Genomic DNA, 17,521 nt, shown 5'->3' with positions numbered 1-17,521 from the left:
TAGCCCTTTAAAATAATTTAGCTATGCTGAATTTAACACTGCTGAAAAATTCCCAGCTGTTACCATTTCACTTAACACGATGTATTTTGAATAATCTGTTCTGTAAGATTCAAATTCTTTGGATTTAAAAGAGGGAAAAAAATGCATTTTTAAATGATAAAAGCTTAGATAAACTGAGATTACAGGAAGAAAATACCCCAAGACAATAGACTGAGGAAAAGTATACCATGAAAAATATATACTTTATGATTCCTTTTTAATACTTAGGCATTACATTCCATATCAAATTTTACCAACATGCTGTTTTATAAATTCATATTTTATACCATAATTTGAGTTTTCTGTTCCATGCTAAAAAGCCCACTCTTCCATAATTACTTTTAGCATACAGTACCTGGAATATAAAAAAAAATAACTCAGTGTTGGCAAACTTTCTCCTGATACGTAGGAGAACAATTACAGAAATGTCTAGTTAAGCTAATGAGCAAAAGAAAAGCCCTAATCCACTGGTATTTTCACGTAACTGTGGCTCATCACTACATTTATCAGAAATAAAACTACTTGCTACTGCACTATTTAGGGCAGTTTTGCCCAAGGCCTATCTTTAAGAGCTAGGTCAACTTCCAAGAAAACTGTACAGAAACATTCAGTTGTTAACAAAAATTTAATTTTAAAATCATTCAGAGTTAAGTTATTGTTAATTTAGAAAAAAAAAACATGTATTAATCACCCATAAGAACAACTTTTATTTTAATAAATAACAGTGGGCTTGCCAAAGGGAAGGGATTTTAATGTGTCAAGTTTTATGCATATTGGTAATAAACTTTAAGGAGGTGAAACCAACTATTCAATATAACCCATTAGGCCCTAAAAATAAAACTACAATACTTCAATAAAACTTAAAAAAATATTTTCCAAAAGAAAATAATTCACTCCTTGACCATGCTTATTTATTCAGAGTACCAGCAATTTCAGTTAAGTGCTTCATTTGTCCTGCAAATCTGATGTTGCACAGGGAATATACACATTTTCATATTATCACAACATCATCAATATCTCAGGCTAATAATATTGTGAATGCAACTAGTTTATAACAAACACAAAGTCAAAAATCAATGCTACTATATATATGGCAAACAGAAACAAAAGTAAATCTGAGAAGATGTTTTGTTTCCAGTACTGACTTAGTTGGACTTCAAATGAAGGTCCTAAACTCTCCTGAAATAACCTCTATCTCTGGCCATGAATCCACAGTATAAATATGGTGAATAGAGCTAACCTATACGAGCTAACTATATACTGAATAACCAAAATAATCAATTATGACAACTAATACTGCTCTGGAAGACCAATCTAATGAAAAAAGTATCATTAGATATGGTGGGAAAATACAAATCTGTACAATCTAACATCTATAAACAGTAAAATCAAAACATCCAACTTCCTTATAGAAAGTGTTTCATCTATGTAATTATAAATGTTAAGGACTCTTGCATTTTATAAACACAAGATGGGCTCACTTTGATGATACCAATTTTAAGATTTATAAAAATGTTTAAAAAAATCTTTCCACAAAAGTTTATACAGTTTAAAGCTATACACCAATCTATAAATCTCAGAAAATGGAAAAAAAAAAAAACTTTATAAGATCACATGTATAAAACAAGAAATGAAATGTGATTTTATTTAAGGCAATACTGGGCTACTTCACAAATCACCACCTCAAATATTTACACTGCTCCACACTACTAGTTTCTATCACATTCACAACGGATTTTTAATACCAAATGTTTAAAATCTTTGATGTAGTAAATTCTTTATTCACATTTCCATTATATTTCATGGAACCATAATAACTATATCCAATTAGAAGTAATGAAAAAAACTGTCGCTATAGGAAACTGCTAAAGAATCTGCTATAATTTCACATGAATACCATCCCCAAATCCTAGAGGATAAATTTACAAAGCAGAGCAAGGTGTTGATACAATGTGCCTACTTTGTGAAAAGTAATTTTGAGATCTTGTAAATAAATGTTTTACGTAAAAATCAATGAACTATGGCAGAGTTTCTACTTTTAGTTTGAAAAATTCTTAATTTAAAACAATAAAAGAACAGTTTTAAAAACTTGATCACTTAGTTAAAAATTAAAATTCCAAATATAAATGTGTCATTTAATAGTTTAGACTTACACACTGCTGGTGGCAGCAAATGATTTACAATAATAAATATATACAAAAAAGATATCTACAGAGTACTGTTCTACATGAGCAGTGACCTGGTGAAACATATCAATCACACAGATAATTCAGATTAGTTCATGGAAAGGGCAACTGGCTGATATAAATCTGAGGTGCAGCTCAACTATTTACAATAACTGAAGTATTGATTCTGTTCCTCAAGTCCCATAGGGATAAAAAAAAAAGTTTTACATGACAAATGTCATGTTTTTTTTTTTTCCTTTTTTCGGCCAGGTTAATTCATGTCAACAACAAAAATTAATGAAGAAGTGTCACAATTCTAGCATGCGTGATGACTTCCTATTTAAAATAAAACCGTAAATGATGTATTTATATTACATTAGGTATCAGTACTGCCCTCTCCCTGTTGCTTTACCCAAACTAATTTCTTTCATAACAGACACATCTGGATCATTTGAATGTACTTCAAGTTTTTTCAGACTGACGGTAGGTTTCATTTCCTGAAGCTGTTTTAACACAAGTTCAGTGCAATCTTTAAGAGTCTTGTCTAAAACAATTTTTACATTATCACTGCACTGAAGCTGTGATGGATTGGCAAACTGTACAAAGGTTTCACTTTCTTTACAAGAACATACATAATTTCCACTAGTCACAGCAGTCTTGTCAATATTTTTTCTTGAATTTGAATGGGACCCTTTCTTATTTCCACTATTTGGATGGTCTTTGTCAGAATTTTTCTTCTGCTTCACTGCAGACTCTTCAAGAAACTTCAGAAATGATACTTCAAATCCCATTGGTTTAAACGAGCTCCAGTCAAAAGATGCAGGATGCTCCTCCGTAGTCTGAATTGCAACAGCAGTTTCTTCTTCTTTATGTGTGCTACTTAACTCAACTGCCGATGTTGGTTCAGCTTTTTCAACTTTCCTCTTTTTATTTTGGGAGACATTTTTTTCTTTATTAACTCTCTTCAAATTACTTGTTTTTTGTTTTTCTGACTGGCAGGGGTTACTTTCCTGAAAATTATTACTTACATTTGAAGAGGTATGAGCTTGGGTCTCCACACTTGCATTGTCTTCATTTATTAATTTTGTAATAAATAATTCTGTTAGCTCATCCATTTCGTCTTTTTCATTTTTTTCAGTTTCCCTCTGTGGAACTGTAGCTGTTCTGGAGTTATCACTGCTCTCTGATACACATGTGTCAGAATTTTTCACATCATTCTTATCAACTTCTTGCTCAGAAGTTTCCTTTAATTGTGAGTTGCAACACCGTTTGAAGACAATGAGAAGATTACGGTGTTGTGATGTAAATGCCTTTGATAATTTATGGCATTTATAATGTCTAATTATATTGCTTTCACTTGTAACAACTGATGTACACCCCTTTATCATACATGGATACTGGGTTACAAATCTGCTTGTACACTCAGACAAGGCATCGTTCCTAGCCTTTATAGAATATACATGCTTTCCACGTTTCAGAGAATAAGGTTTATTTTCTTCAATCTGCACAATTTTCGCAGTCTTGTTTTCTAAATTATTTTTTTTCTTTCGTTTAGTCTTAGGCATTTTTATTCCTTCCTTTCCAGATCTGTGTTTTGTACCCCGATGTTTAGACTTGGTCTTTTCTTGGTTTGCCTTGCTTGATATATTTTCCTGACCAGGTGTTAATCTTCTTGGCCGAATCAAATGAGCTTTATGTTTGTCATTATGCTTATTAAAAATGTGTCGGAGGAGATTTGACCGAGTTGCATATATACGGTCACAGCCTTCACAGTCACACTTGTATATGCCATCTTCTTCAGTTTTATTTCCCTTTATCCCAATTCCATGATCTGCCTCAAGATGAACAACATAGTTCAAATATGTAGTAAATGAAGATTTACACTCTAACTGGTCACATGGAAATTTCCCAACATCCACAGAAGCAGTCATACTTTCAATTTCCTCAGGAGTCATTTCATGAAGTTTCATGTAGTGCTGGATCAGGCCAGTAATTGCTTGGAAGATTCGAGAACAGTCACTCACCTGACATCGAAATTCTTTCACAGTTTGTTTAGTTTCAATCTCTTCACTTTCTTTACCAGCTTCACTTTCCTCTTCAATCTCTGCAGAAAATGCAGGTAGATCTGATTTGTGGACAGCCTGGTAATGCAGAATTAAGTTTTGCTGTATAGTGAAAGCGGCAAAGCAACCTTGGTGAACACATCGATAAGGTCTGTAGGGACTGTATCTTGTTGGAAACTCATGGGAGTGGGAAACTGGCTTCTTGCGTTTTTTCTCCTCCTTTTCTTTTTTATGTCTCCTAATTTTCCGCCCTTTGGTTTGTATGTTTGTGAGAGAATTTGTATTACATTGTTCTGAAGTAACTGTAATCACTTGCAAAGAACTTTCTGTTTTTTCAGGACTTTTTTTTTCTACAAGTTGTTTTTCTGGGATCACTGCTGTATTACTGAGGGCATTTTCCTTCATTGCTCCCAATTCTAAAGCAGGCTGGAACTCCCTTTTATTTTCCTCTGTCATAGTTAGCTGTCTTTTCACTTGTGCAATTCGTGGAGCTGACAAATTTTCACTCTGAGATTTTCTTCCATAAGGCCTTTTTATTTTTAACTTTACCATTTCTTCTGTTGTAAAATGATGGACCAACTGGCAGTGTGCTCGGAGATTAGAATTTCTTGTAAATGTTTTTGTGCAGGTAGGCACTACACATTTAAATGGAGCAAATTTCAACTGATTCTTCTTAATTTCAAGAATCATCTCTGGAGTGTATTGATGAATCTTACCATAGTGCTTAAATAAAGCATCCTTTGTCATAGCGCTATAATTACACCCTTGGTTTTGACACACAAAGGGTTTATTAACTTTGTCACTAAACTGAATGTTGCTTATCATTTCAGAAACTGGCTGAACCACTGTGACATTTGGGATTGGTTTAATGGGAGTGGGAGTCAGTGTCACTGATGTATTTATTAGTACACACTGAGATGCTGGAGTGGACAGGTCATTTTCTAATTTTAATTTCTGTAAGCCTTCTAAAATTTCCTGTATTTGATCCTCCTTATGTAATACTTCAGACTGAGGAATGTTACTTTTTGCTGGCAATACACCTATGAAGGAGGAAAACTGAGAAGAATCAGGTAACTTGCTATTTTGTACAGTGTTTACTGAAGGAAGCTGAATGTTATAATTTATTTGAGCATTCTGTGATGTTTCACCAACACCCTGAGATCCACTTTTTACCTCTAGTATTTGAGAATTCATAGCACTTTTAATAATTTCAAGAGTCTTTTCGAAGTTTTGTATAACATTGTCTTCAGAAATCTGCAAATCAGAATTTATTGAAGTTGTGCATGAATTCAAAGCCATCATTTGGGAATCCCCATTTTCAGTTTTTAATGTTAAAGGAGCTAACACCGTATGGGACTCAAGATTGGTTTTAAAGTTTTCTTTCACATCAGTAATAAATAACTGATTGTCAACATTATTTAATTTCTGTGCTAGGTTTTCCACCAAACCCTGAGGCTCACAATTTGGAATTACATTTGAATGGAGGTTAGTGGTTGGTATCTCAATACTCTTTGCTATAAGTCCCATTGCTGTCAAGTCACTTGTTACCAAGTTTTGGGAAGCACTGGGTGCAATTAGGGGAGGGGCAATTTTCTTTCTTCTCTTCGAAGCACTGTTTCCCTTTTTATTTAAATGACTAGACCTTGTGTTCTGAGGACCACTTATAACTGAAACACGTGAACTGTTACTGGTAAAATTTTGTGATGGCCCACTAGAATTAGGGAATGAACTAGAACACAAACCATTTTCAACAGTCTTCAGTAGTAAGTCATTTGTTGGGAAAACAGGTAAACTGGTGCATTCCTCAATGGAGGAAGTTTTGGAGTTTGGTGTCCTATTCTGGTTTGTCAGCAGGGCGTTTGGGTGGCATACAGTCTGCAACAGGGGTGGCACAGCTGGGTTTGGCATCACTGTTGCATTTACTTGTGCTGCATCTGAAACACAACCTGCTGGAACATGAGAAAGCATTTCAGCACCCTCAAACGTACTGGGAATGCCAGCAGTTTCCAAAGCCTGTTTAATAATTTCACTTCCTTCTTGACTAACACTGGTACTAAAGCTAGTCACACCAGTCCGGGGAAATGTATTTGGTAAAAATGTTGATGAGCGATTTTCAGCAGCAAGAAGTTGCAGGAATGATGGATCTTTAAAACACGCTTCTGGGTTGAAGGTAGACTGTTGCGGCTGCTGCAAATTTACTGCATTTGTGGAGAGAATCATGCTGGCAAGAAGAGAAGGCTGTCCATTATTCTGTAGAAGTTCTTGAGCAATTTCTGCTCCATCCAGTGGTTTACAGTAAGATCGCTTAGACAAGTGTCCACCCAGAGATCTGGGATTAGTAAAAGCCCTGTAACACCTGCTACAGATAAATTTCCCATCTCTGATAATTGCAGGCCATTTGGCCCTTTTGTTGTGCTTGGGTTTTCTTTCCTTCCCATTTGGGCCCCGCCCACGGTCTTTTTTAACTTTTTCAGGGGCAGACTGTTGGGCACTGGTGCTATTAAAGTCATTTGCAACATTGACTTGCGAAGGAAAAACTGCATTTTCACCATTGCCTCCCTTTAGAAAGGAAGAATTGGTGTTTCCTTCAATCTGCGAGGAAAAATGATTTGTATTATTTTCCAGCTGGGAAAAAACAGAATTAGCCCCATTATCTGCTGGTGAAGGGAAAAGAGACATTGAACTACTTTCTGCAGGTAAAGGAAGGAAAGGATCCGAGCCACTGTCAATATTCAAAGGCAAAACTGTTTTGGTTAGATCTTCCATTTGTGCTGGCAAGGCAGTAGTAGATAAATTTTCCACTTGGGAACATATAATACCACCACCTTGTTCATTTTTATCCTGAGAAGGTATATTTGGATTTATGACACTTTCCACTGAGGGCAACAGTGGAGCTGACACACTTGCTAAATGAGCTGGAAAAATGGAAGGCGAGACATGCTGCAACTGATTTGAACAAGTAGGATTCCCATTGGCTTTGGTCTGTGGTGTAAAAAATGCATTGTTAGAGCTGCTCACCTGTGATGGCAAAAAATAAACAAACTTGCCATTATTTGGTGTATTTAAGTTGTTCGATTTTTGACCTTTTTTACTTTTGCGCTGCATTTTAAATGCCGCATACTGGTCAGGGTGTGCTGTCTTCATGTGTTTCCCAATACTCTGTGAAGAATTATAGGTTCGAGTACATCCTTCAACCTGGCAACTGAATTTCTGACCTGGCGCTTTTGGAGGCACTGATGGAGTTCCTAAAGAACTACTTGGGTTGGGCTGTGATGGAACAAATGTGATACTTTCCAATGTCTTAAGAGGTAAATTATAAAGACTGGATGATGTTTTAACATTACCTCCACATTCAAACTTAGAAGCTGGTAAACTGTTTTGAAATCCTGCCTGGTTTTGCACAGAAAAGGTCATCAGGTTGTTCACTTGCCTTTCTAAGTTTTGTGGGGTAAGGTCACCTATTTTAAGGGTTTCTGAATTTACTAAAGGATTCTGAGTTATCTGGGCTTCATTAAAGCAATCCTGTTCTTTTCTTTCTTGAAAACCTGGACGACACAAATCATTACAAGTATCTTCAACCGGTGTATGTAAGTTTGTGACCAATGATTCACCAGTGCCTTCCACAGTTGAGTTTTCTTGCTTTCCAAAGTTATCCTCAATCCCCTGATTGAGGGACACTTTAATGGACACAGCCACTTCACTGGCCTGAAGCAGAGGAGTAGTCACTGGGTTTTCCAGACCATTTGACAATGGTCCATCAGCTTGCCTGAGCTCTGATGCAGAAATCTGGTCTTGTTTGGTCACAGCTGATTCTGTTTTGCTTTTATCCCAAGCATCATTTCTCTCTGCTGGTAAGGCGTTTTCAATGTTATTTTCTGAAGGAAGCATAGACCTCTCTTTCTCAATGCTCACTTCTGTGTTCTGATTCACTTTAGAAGGCTGAACACAATCTCCAGATGAATTAAGTTGGTCTTCAGGAGGCAGCACTTTTTCAGGAGTACTGTGATCATCCAGATGCTTTTCTAGCTCACTCTGAGAACGATAAACTTTACCACAACCTGTGAACTTACAAGTATAGGTATTATAATGCTGTGCTTCATGATCATATAGTAAGTAAGCTTCTGAAAAAATTCTGCCGCATTTAGGAAACATACATTTCGCTCTAAAGACTTGATGTTCCTTTCGGTGTGTTAAGAGCTCTGCGTAACTATTAAAACCAGCCTTACATTTCATCTGTATACAGATATATGGTTTACTGCCACAGTGCATTTGTAGGTGATCATTAAGATGAGTAACACTCACAAAATGCCGTCTACAGTATTGGCAAATAACTTTTTTGCTTTGCATTTCAAGAAAGCGCTTGGCATCTTCATTATCCTTATGTCCCTTTACATGAGCAATTAAATTTTTAAAGTACTTAAAGCCCTTTTTACAAAAAGTTACAGGGCAATTAAATTCATTAACAGGTACTGGTTTCTGGACTGGGATCACTTCTGGCTCGTAAGATTTATCTTTGTCATCATTCTCATCATCTGAACCATCATTGTCATTAAATACTATGAAATCTGTTGAATAGAGACTATTCTTTTTTATAGGCCGCTGTTCCTGCTTGGTCACAGCATTAGTCTTTTGATTCTCATTGGTAGTTGTGATCTTAGGTGGCCTCCCCAATCTTCTTAATGGTTTCATAGCTGCTAGTCTCTCTTTACTAGATTGTTTAACATGCAGTGTGACATGAGGGACAAAAGTTTCTTTTGAATTGAAGTTCTTTGCACATATAGGGCAACTGTAAATCCCATCTTTGTAATGTTTTTGAGCATGTCGTACTATTCTATGACCAAGGAATTCTTTGTCACACAACACACAATACTGCATGTAGGCTTGCCAATTCCTAAACCTAGCAGATATAAATCCTCTCTCTCTTAATTGTTTTATCTCTCTCTTCTTCTGCTTTTCATCACAGAGGTCTTTGAGAAGGCCAGAATTAGCACCAACTCCACCAGAAAGTCCATTCATAGAAGTTTCTTTTATCTCTTCCTGGTAGTCTACTGCTTTCTCATAAACTTCACTGTCGTTTAGTTCATCTATTGAAGACACAATGGATGCTTCTTCCCCCATTAATGCAAGACATTGTCGTTTTAAGGTTTTCCAATCCCAGAATTCTGGATCAAAGGGCCACTGAGTTTTCAATACCAGTAAGAGCTCACAGCGTAGAGAATTTGGTATTGGAAGATTTTCTTCATCATATTTCTGATCTGGCTGGTTATACAACATTTCCACAGCATAATATGCATCTACTGTAGGCTCAAGAAGAAATTCACTCAGTTGACAAGCACGTTTAACTTCCAGATCATCAGGCAACAAGCAGGAAATGGTCTTGCAAATAGATATTTTCACTTCAGTATTTTCTGTAGATTCCAAACGAAGGGCTTTTACACATAGTTCTATACAGGTGGCAAGTCCAGCCCCTTCAGTCTGTGAAAAAGCAAACAAGAAATGTCAATTTATACTTAACCAACCCTTATAAGTGAATTTGGTTATTTTTAAATTGAGGTTTGCTTTTCTCAAATTTTGCAAATAGCAACATATGAAAAACTGCCTCTTCTAAAGCATCGTAGCTTAGCCGTGTGTGTGTGTGTGTGTGTGTGTGTGTGTGTGTGTAAAATGAATTATAAAGAATAGCAGAAAATGGATAAGCACTGGGAACTAAGACAAGACCTGGGTATAAAATCATCTAATACAGCTAGGTAAACTTGGAAGTTATTACCATCTCTAACCGTTCATAGCCCACTTATAAAAGACAGATCAAAACAACACAAACTTCATAAAACTGCTGTATTAGTGAATATTATGTATTTAAAGTATCTGCTATAGGATAACGTCTGGCACATAGGAAGTGTTCGATAAATGTCAACTCTATCACAAATTTCATTTCTTAACTTTGTATTTACAGTCCTTCTGAAATAAAAAAAACTCTTAATCCAATTACAGAACTGAGAATGTCCCATTTCCTAACTTACTAGTAATGAAAGGAGATTTTCACTTTTAACAGAATAATCTGATCCTTCATGGGGGAAGGGGTTGTAGTTCTATCATACATTGGCTGAATGCCAAATAACCTACCTTGCTGCTGAACCATTTTAAAAATGAGAAGGAGACACAATAAATGTTTTTCCTTTTGAATTAGCATTTTTTAAAGTTTATTTATTTTGAGAGAGAGAGAGAGAGAGAGAGAGAGAGAGAGAGTGTGTGTGAGAAAGAGAGAGAGAGAGAGAGAGTGTGTGTGTGAGAAAGAGAGAGAGAGAGAGAGAGAGAGAGAGAGAGAGAGAGAGAGAGAGAGAAAGCGCGCGCAGGGGAGGGACAGAGAGAGAGGGGAAGAGACAGAATCCTAAGCAGGCTCCATGCTGTCAGCGTACAGCCCGACATGGGCCTCAAACTCACAAACTGAGATCACATAACCTGAGCTGAAATCAAGAGCTGGATGCTGAACTGACTGGGCCACCTAGGAGTCCCTGAACTAGCATCCTGAACTATTATTACAAGACAGCAATAATGAAGGTAAAAGTTATTTGAAGATATATGAAGTGAAGAGATAAAAAAATGGGTTTTTAAAGACTAAGGAGAACATAAATATAAGAAATAAGCCAGCTATAAGGTGTGGCCACGTTCATGGGAATGGAATATATGTTATATAGGATCAAAAGGCAAGAAAAAAATAAGTAAAGCTGATAGGGTCTGTATTTTCACAGACTAAGAAGGAAATAAAGTTTTTTTTTTTGTTTGTTTTAGATTCGTGAGCCAAAAGGAAAGTGAGGGGAAGATAAATTGGTCTTGACTTTAGGAAAAGCAAGGACACAAAGACCAAGAAGAAAATGGACAAAAATAGATATGAGACCTATTAAAATTTTTTTTAATGTTTGTTTATTTTTGAGAGAGAGAGAGGATGAGCAGGGAAGGGGCAAAGAGAGAGGGAGATAAAGAATCTGAAGCAGGCTACAGGCTCTCAGCTGTCAGCACAGAGCCCAACATGGGTCTCGAACTCACTGACTGCAAGATCATGACCTGAACCGAAGTCAGATGCTCAAGTGACTGAGCCACCCAGGTGCCTGACCTATATTCTTAAAAGTGACAGTGAAAAAAGGACAACTAGGAAAGAACTGGGACCATATGGTTGTCTCTAGCTTTCATATCAAACCTGTATAGTTATTCTATACTATTCCGAGATAAATCTGAGCCAGAAAACTTTTGTAGTAAAAAACATTTGCACCTCTGTTACATGACTTAGGGGCTACTTCTAATAATGCACAAGTGATGATGAAGGCACATATCAAAAGGACTAGTAAATATGTAGGGGACGAGAATTCTGAAAAAGGCTGTAATTATTTAGAAAATTCAGGAAATGGTAGAGAAAGAAAGTACTTTAAGAAAGGATTCAGGATATAGGGGTTTTGTGGATGAAGGACACCTACTCTGATGAAGCTGACTGTAACTATTCCGTCACGTGAATGTTGATTTCTTTCTCTATAAATGACAAAAGTGGATTCAAAAATTTTACTTATTGCTTAGAAAATGCAACTAAAATTATTTCAGAGAGAAACTCAACTGACAGTTCTATCCTAATACAGTCGGCTCCTGGACTCAAGGGTTCATTTCAACTCATTAAGGGCAAATGGCTTTGAATAAATTTCCTTTAAAAACATCTTAATGTTGTGTAATTAAACGTGAAACCTTAAATGATGCCAACAGAAGTACAACAAAATTTTTATTCTTTTGAGTTTTCATCTTTGCGTGTGTCTGATTGAAAATTAAGTTTACAGGCGATATTCAAATCATAAACTTGTTATATAACAAGTGTTTTTATTTTTTATTAATTTTTAAATTTTATTTTTTAAGTAGGCTCCATACCCAACATGGAGCCCAATGCAGGGCTTTAACTCCCAACCCTGAAATCAAGACCTGAGCTGAGATCAAGTGTCTGTTGCCTAGCCGACTGAGCCATCCAGGTGTCCTTATAACGGTGTTTTTTTTCTTTTTTTTTTTTTAATTTTTTTTTATATTTACTATTTTTAAATTTTTTTTTAAATCTTTTTTTTTTGAGAGAGAGAAAAAGAGAGAGAGAGAGAGAGAGAGAAAGAGAGAAAGAGAGAGAGAGAGAGAGAGAATATGCAAGTGGGAAAGGAACAGAAAGAGAGGGAGACACAGAATCCCAAGCAGGCTCCAGGCTCTGAGCTGTCAGCACAGAGCCCAACGCAGGGCTTGACTCATGGACCACAAGATCGTGTCCTGAGCCAAAGTCACTTAACTGACTGAGCCACCTATAAGGGTTTTTAAAGATGAGTCTGAATTCACAATTTTCCATAAATATGTGATTAAACAAGTAATTAGCTTATAATAATGTACTTAATCAATAACATTAGTTAATAAAAGTACTGATAGCACCAGCCTGAATTTAAGAGTCACAGGAACAGAAGAAAGCTAAGTGCTAAAAACTCAGAGGGAGGAATAGAGACCCACCCGCTTCCCGCCGCCCCCAGAGTGGTCCAGCACCAGGCAACCTTCTGAAAAAGACAAGGTTTTATATTTGATATCCAACCCCCTGCCTCCACTTCTCTGTTTCTCTCCTCTGACTGCCTAGTGTCCTTGACCCAAAGCTACTTAAGGCTTACAGACTAGTTAGTTTCCCCATGAACATCCTATTCAGCTCTTCTCCATCCATGCATACCATGTCTTACCCTGCTTTAAAATTCTTAAATGGTTACCTTTGTATTTCAGAATTAAATATATATTCTTAATTGGTAATACAAAAAGGCCTTCACAATCCTACCTATGCCTCATCTGGTCTAGACTCATCTTTTATCTTTTGCCCTACACCCAAATAGCCTATACTGCAGGTAAACTAAGCTAACTGTAGATCCCAAAATATGCCAATTCTCTCGTTATGCTTGATACCACTTGTGATATTGTGATATAAGAAATACATATATATTTTTTCATCCAGGGCTCCATAGTCCTAAAACCTTGGTAATTTCCTAAATGATAAGAGCTATAAGGGAACCTTTTGTTCCCAGCTCCTAAAATAGCTCCAGAGCCTTAAACCATGAAACAGGTGTTGCTATTAATAAGGCCCTTTTAACCACAAAGGAGTTTGTTAATGAGGGGATTTTTGGAGAGCCCCCAGATAACCACCGGATGGTGTCTGGTAGTCAGGGGAACAAACTTGTAATTAGAGGGTTGGAACTTTCAGGTCTTGCCCCCACCCCCACCTCCAAGGGAGGGAGAGATGCTGGGTTCTGAATCAATCACCAACGCTGGCCAATGATTTAATCAACTGTGCTTATGTAATGAAGCCTCTGTAAAAACCCAAAAAGAACAGGGTTCAGGGACCTTCTGCACTGGTAAACATGCAGAGATCTGGGGAGGCAGCTTGCCTTTTCCCCCATACTTTGCCCTGAGCATCTCTTTCATCTTGTGCTTTCTAAGTTGTATCCTTTTACAACAAACCAGTAAGCTAGTAGGTAAATTGTCTTCCTGAATTCTGAGCCACTCTAGCAAACTAATCAAATCTAGGGAAAGATATTGTAGGAACTTCTGATTTCAGCCAGTTGGTCAGAAGCACAGGTGACAAATTGGACTTGTGATTAGCATCTGAAAGGGGTTGTGTGTGTGTGTGTGTGAGTCTTGTGGGATTGGGCACTTAATCTGTGAGATCTGTGCTACCTCCAGGTAAATAGTGTCAGAATTAAGTTGTAGGATACCCAGCTGGTGTCCAGAGAATTGTTTGATGTGAAGAAAACCCCCACACATTTGATGAACAGAAGTATTCAGTGAGTAGTGAAGAAAAGAGAAGTTTTTTCTTCACATTACTTTACATGCTTTTTCTAATACTAGGGACACTTTCCCCTCCCATTCTGTCTGGCTATCACTCAGTCAAAACAGACAAGTGGGTTGGGTGGCCCACATGTTTGTGTGTCTCCATCAATAGACTGAAAGCCTTAACGATAGTGCTATATTTTTCAACCTTTTAATTTCAAGGGTCTAGGAAAAAGCATGAATAAACTGGCCAACAGTCTTCAACAAACCTTGGAATTGTGTTTTTTAAATTCATTTATTTATTTTTAAATTTATTTTAGAGACAGAGAGTGTGTACAAGCGGGGAACAGAGGCAGAGAGAGAGAGAGAATGAGAATGAATCTTAAGCAGGCTCCCATGACCCCAGGATCATGACCTGAGTCAAAATCAAGAGTCAGATGCTCAACCAACTGAGCTACCCAGGTGCCCCTAACTCTTGGATTTTTTTTTTTTTTAAGTTTATTTATTTTTGAGACAGAGAGAGACAGAGCATGAATGGGAGAGGGTCAGAGAGAGGGAAACACAGAATGTGAAACAGGCTCCAGGCTCTGAACCATCAGCCCAGAGCCCAACGCGGGGCTCGAACTCACGGACCGTGAGACTGTGACCTGAGCTGAAGTTGGACGCTTAACCGACTGAGCCACCCAGGCGCCCCACTCCTGGAATTTTTAAAAAGGGCCACCAGGTAACCCAAATCACTGACCTTGAGACTAAATTGCATCATGTGAAAACTGAGAAGTTTTACTAGAACCTAGTCACTATAGCATTAATTTTAAGGTCTCTTTTGGTCCTTAATAATAATCTAGGATTCTAGTTTTAAGATAAAACCTCTGCTTGATCAGATTTCAAAAAGTAAAAAACAAAGGGAAAAAATTTTTATGGAATGGGAAACAAGATTTTTGGGGCAGAGTAATTAGCAAGTTGCAAGTTATTCTTGTCAGTAGGTGTGCTCCCCTGACCAACTCTCTAAGCTATTATTCATGCTTATAAGTGTTTTATATAGGTGCTTTACTTCTGAATCCAAAGCCTCTCCAGAAAGGCACTACTCAACAGAACTGTGATGATGGAAGTCTTTTTTATACTATTCAATATGGTAGTCACTAGCCACATGGAGCTACTGAGCCCCTAAAATGTGGCTACTGGCTACGACAATGCACAGTGTAGCTCTTGTCCAAGTTCTTCCCCTCTCCAACACAATCTCCTGATAAGTGGGGTGTAAGTTTGACGGAGGAGAGTCACTTTTACTTAATGTCCTTAATTAATCTAATTAAGAAATGAGGGGCGCTTGGGTCGCTCAGTCAGCTGAGCATCTGACTCTTGATTTCAGCTCAGGTCATGATCATATGATCATGGGATCGAGCTCCATGCTCAGCATGGCGCCTGCTTAAGATTCTCTCTCCTTCTCTCTGTCAAAATAAATAAAAATGAAAATAAAATTTTAAAAAATGTAACACAAAGTGGTTAGAGTTAACAGGTGGTCAACAGAACATCAAGTTTCATACCCAATTTGTCTGGCTTCTGATTTCAAGCTCCTTCTACTTTGCTACACTGTTCTTTAAGTGAGACATAAAGCCACTAGTGGCACAACCTATGCTTTAAAATTGCACATTAATTTTTTAAGAAACTTACTATTTTAAGTTCATTTTCTTTTAACTGCAACACTACAATATAGAAAATGGAAAATCAGAATGAATTAACAAGGCTGATAGAGGAAAAACTGGAAAGCTGGACTCATTCCTGTCCTTTACTTTGAGAGAAATTCTTTCCTCCTGAAAAGAAATTATTTCAGGAGAAAAAGTGAAGATATATGTAAAATTTATGGACCAACTACAGATTTAAGAAGTTACTTTTAAAGGGGGACAGAAGAGTATCTTTCGGTCCCTCCTTTCAAAAAAAAAAAACAAAACTACACATGAATTAAAAAATACTTCTTGTCATGCTGCACACCAGATTGTAAGGATTCCTAAACACTGTTTGGCATCCCATTCTATGCAACGTAGCAACTATGGAAAGTGTCTTCTGTGTACATTTAAAATGGGAACCAACTGCATTACTGCAAGGGTTATGCTATAAGAAAATAAATTAATCTTATAAAACTTGGATTCCAATTTAAATAAATAAATGGAAACACATAGGCAACCTCTGATTATTACGTGCCTCTTCAGTTGTATTTAATTTGTTTACTCTACTTATTAAGTGTTTTCATTTCAATGACTTGTGTTTTATTTGCAAAAGTTCTTCTGACTCTTTAAAATCCGATCATTTTGATAGTGGAAGGATTTCTTATACTTCAATCCCTTATTTTATGTTTTTAAATACATGTATTTTATAGAATTTTCCATAATTGTGTTAAACTACTAGGCAAATAATTCTATTCTTTTTGTCTACCGAAATTTAGTCATGTCATGTTGTTTCATATGCTTTATAAATCTTGGTGGTTAAATTTACTTATGTCTTCAAATATATGTAATTTATAGTTTCTATCCTTTCATGTTTAATCCTATTGTTACTTCTCTCTGACAGAATTCCCTCATGACAAACTGTTTCATGTTCTGTAAATCTTGATCACAAACTCATCTTAAGCAGGACTTTATCTAAGAATCCTACATTGAGGGTATGTCCCTCCAAAGTTCTGCATTTGCTTCTGCCAGGTATCCCAGCTGTTACCAGCCCAGTTCCACCCTTACCTTCTTCAACATTACTTATTCAACATGGGGATTTCTGGACTATACAGACAGGGTAAATCTGGACCCCAAATCTGTGTAAGGATAGACCTATGGGTACAACTTCCTAAAGAAAACTTTTTTCCTTCTGTGACCCACAGCCCAGTTGGACATGCACGAAGTTTCCTATCATCTCTCTGTGTTAAATAAAAAGTAGTATTTTTCTAGTCTACTTTTTCAGTGAAATTATAGGACTTCAAGGTTGGGGAGGGGAAGGGGGACAGGGGAACTCACTTTCAGCTCCCTAACATGAGAGGGCCGAGCCCAAGAACTTATCTCCTATCCCCATAAAGCTATCTCCTACCCCCATGTGCATATTAAAACTCAAACCCCTTAGTTACCACAAGTAGTAACATACCCTAATCCCCACCCAAGCCAGGAGGGGCCCAGCATCAGCTCAAGCTTTCTGCTCCAGTTTTTAGGTTCTTCTTCATTTTGAGCCTAAGGATTTCCCCTCCCTAACATTCATGCAATCTCAGATGCTATACATCAATAGAAATGTTTATGTCATCAAGTATTTTGGGGCATTTTGTAGAAAAAGGATTTTTAGACAATGTAGTCTGCCAAACTACCAACAAAGGAAGCTATCTCTCCATTTCTCTTCACACTTTCTGAATCTCTACAGAGCCAAACTATCAAAACAGCAGAACACAAAGAAGTAAAAATTATAGAATGATAAAAT

General features: G+C 37.0%; 1 protein-coding gene across 4 annotated transcripts in view; it reads right to left on the bottom strand.

The window, feature by feature from the left end:
• Positions 1-239: 239 nt before the first annotated feature.
• Positions 240-17,521, bottom strand: part of ZNF292 (zinc finger protein 292) — a 94,758-nt gene continuing 77,476 nt past the window's right edge. For all 4 annotated transcript variants that reach the window (XM_058734648.1, XM_058734647.1, XM_058734650.1 and 1 more), the window contains one exon: positions 240-9,742. In XM_058734648.1, the coding sequence (XP_058590631.1) occupies positions 2,588-9,742 (7,155 nt within the window). In that variant the 3' untranslated portion in view covers positions 240-2,587. The remainder of the gene's footprint in view (positions 9,743-17,521) is intronic.

Source organism: Neofelis nebulosa, chromosome 6 (assembly GCF_028018385.1).
Source record: "Neofelis nebulosa isolate mNeoNeb1 chromosome 6, mNeoNeb1.pri, whole genome shotgun sequence".
Lineage (NCBI taxonomy): Eukaryota > Metazoa > Chordata > Mammalia > Carnivora > Felidae > Neofelis > Neofelis nebulosa.
The sequence above is the reverse complement of the archived record's forward strand: the minus strand, read 5'-3'. Positions and strand labels throughout refer to the sequence as shown.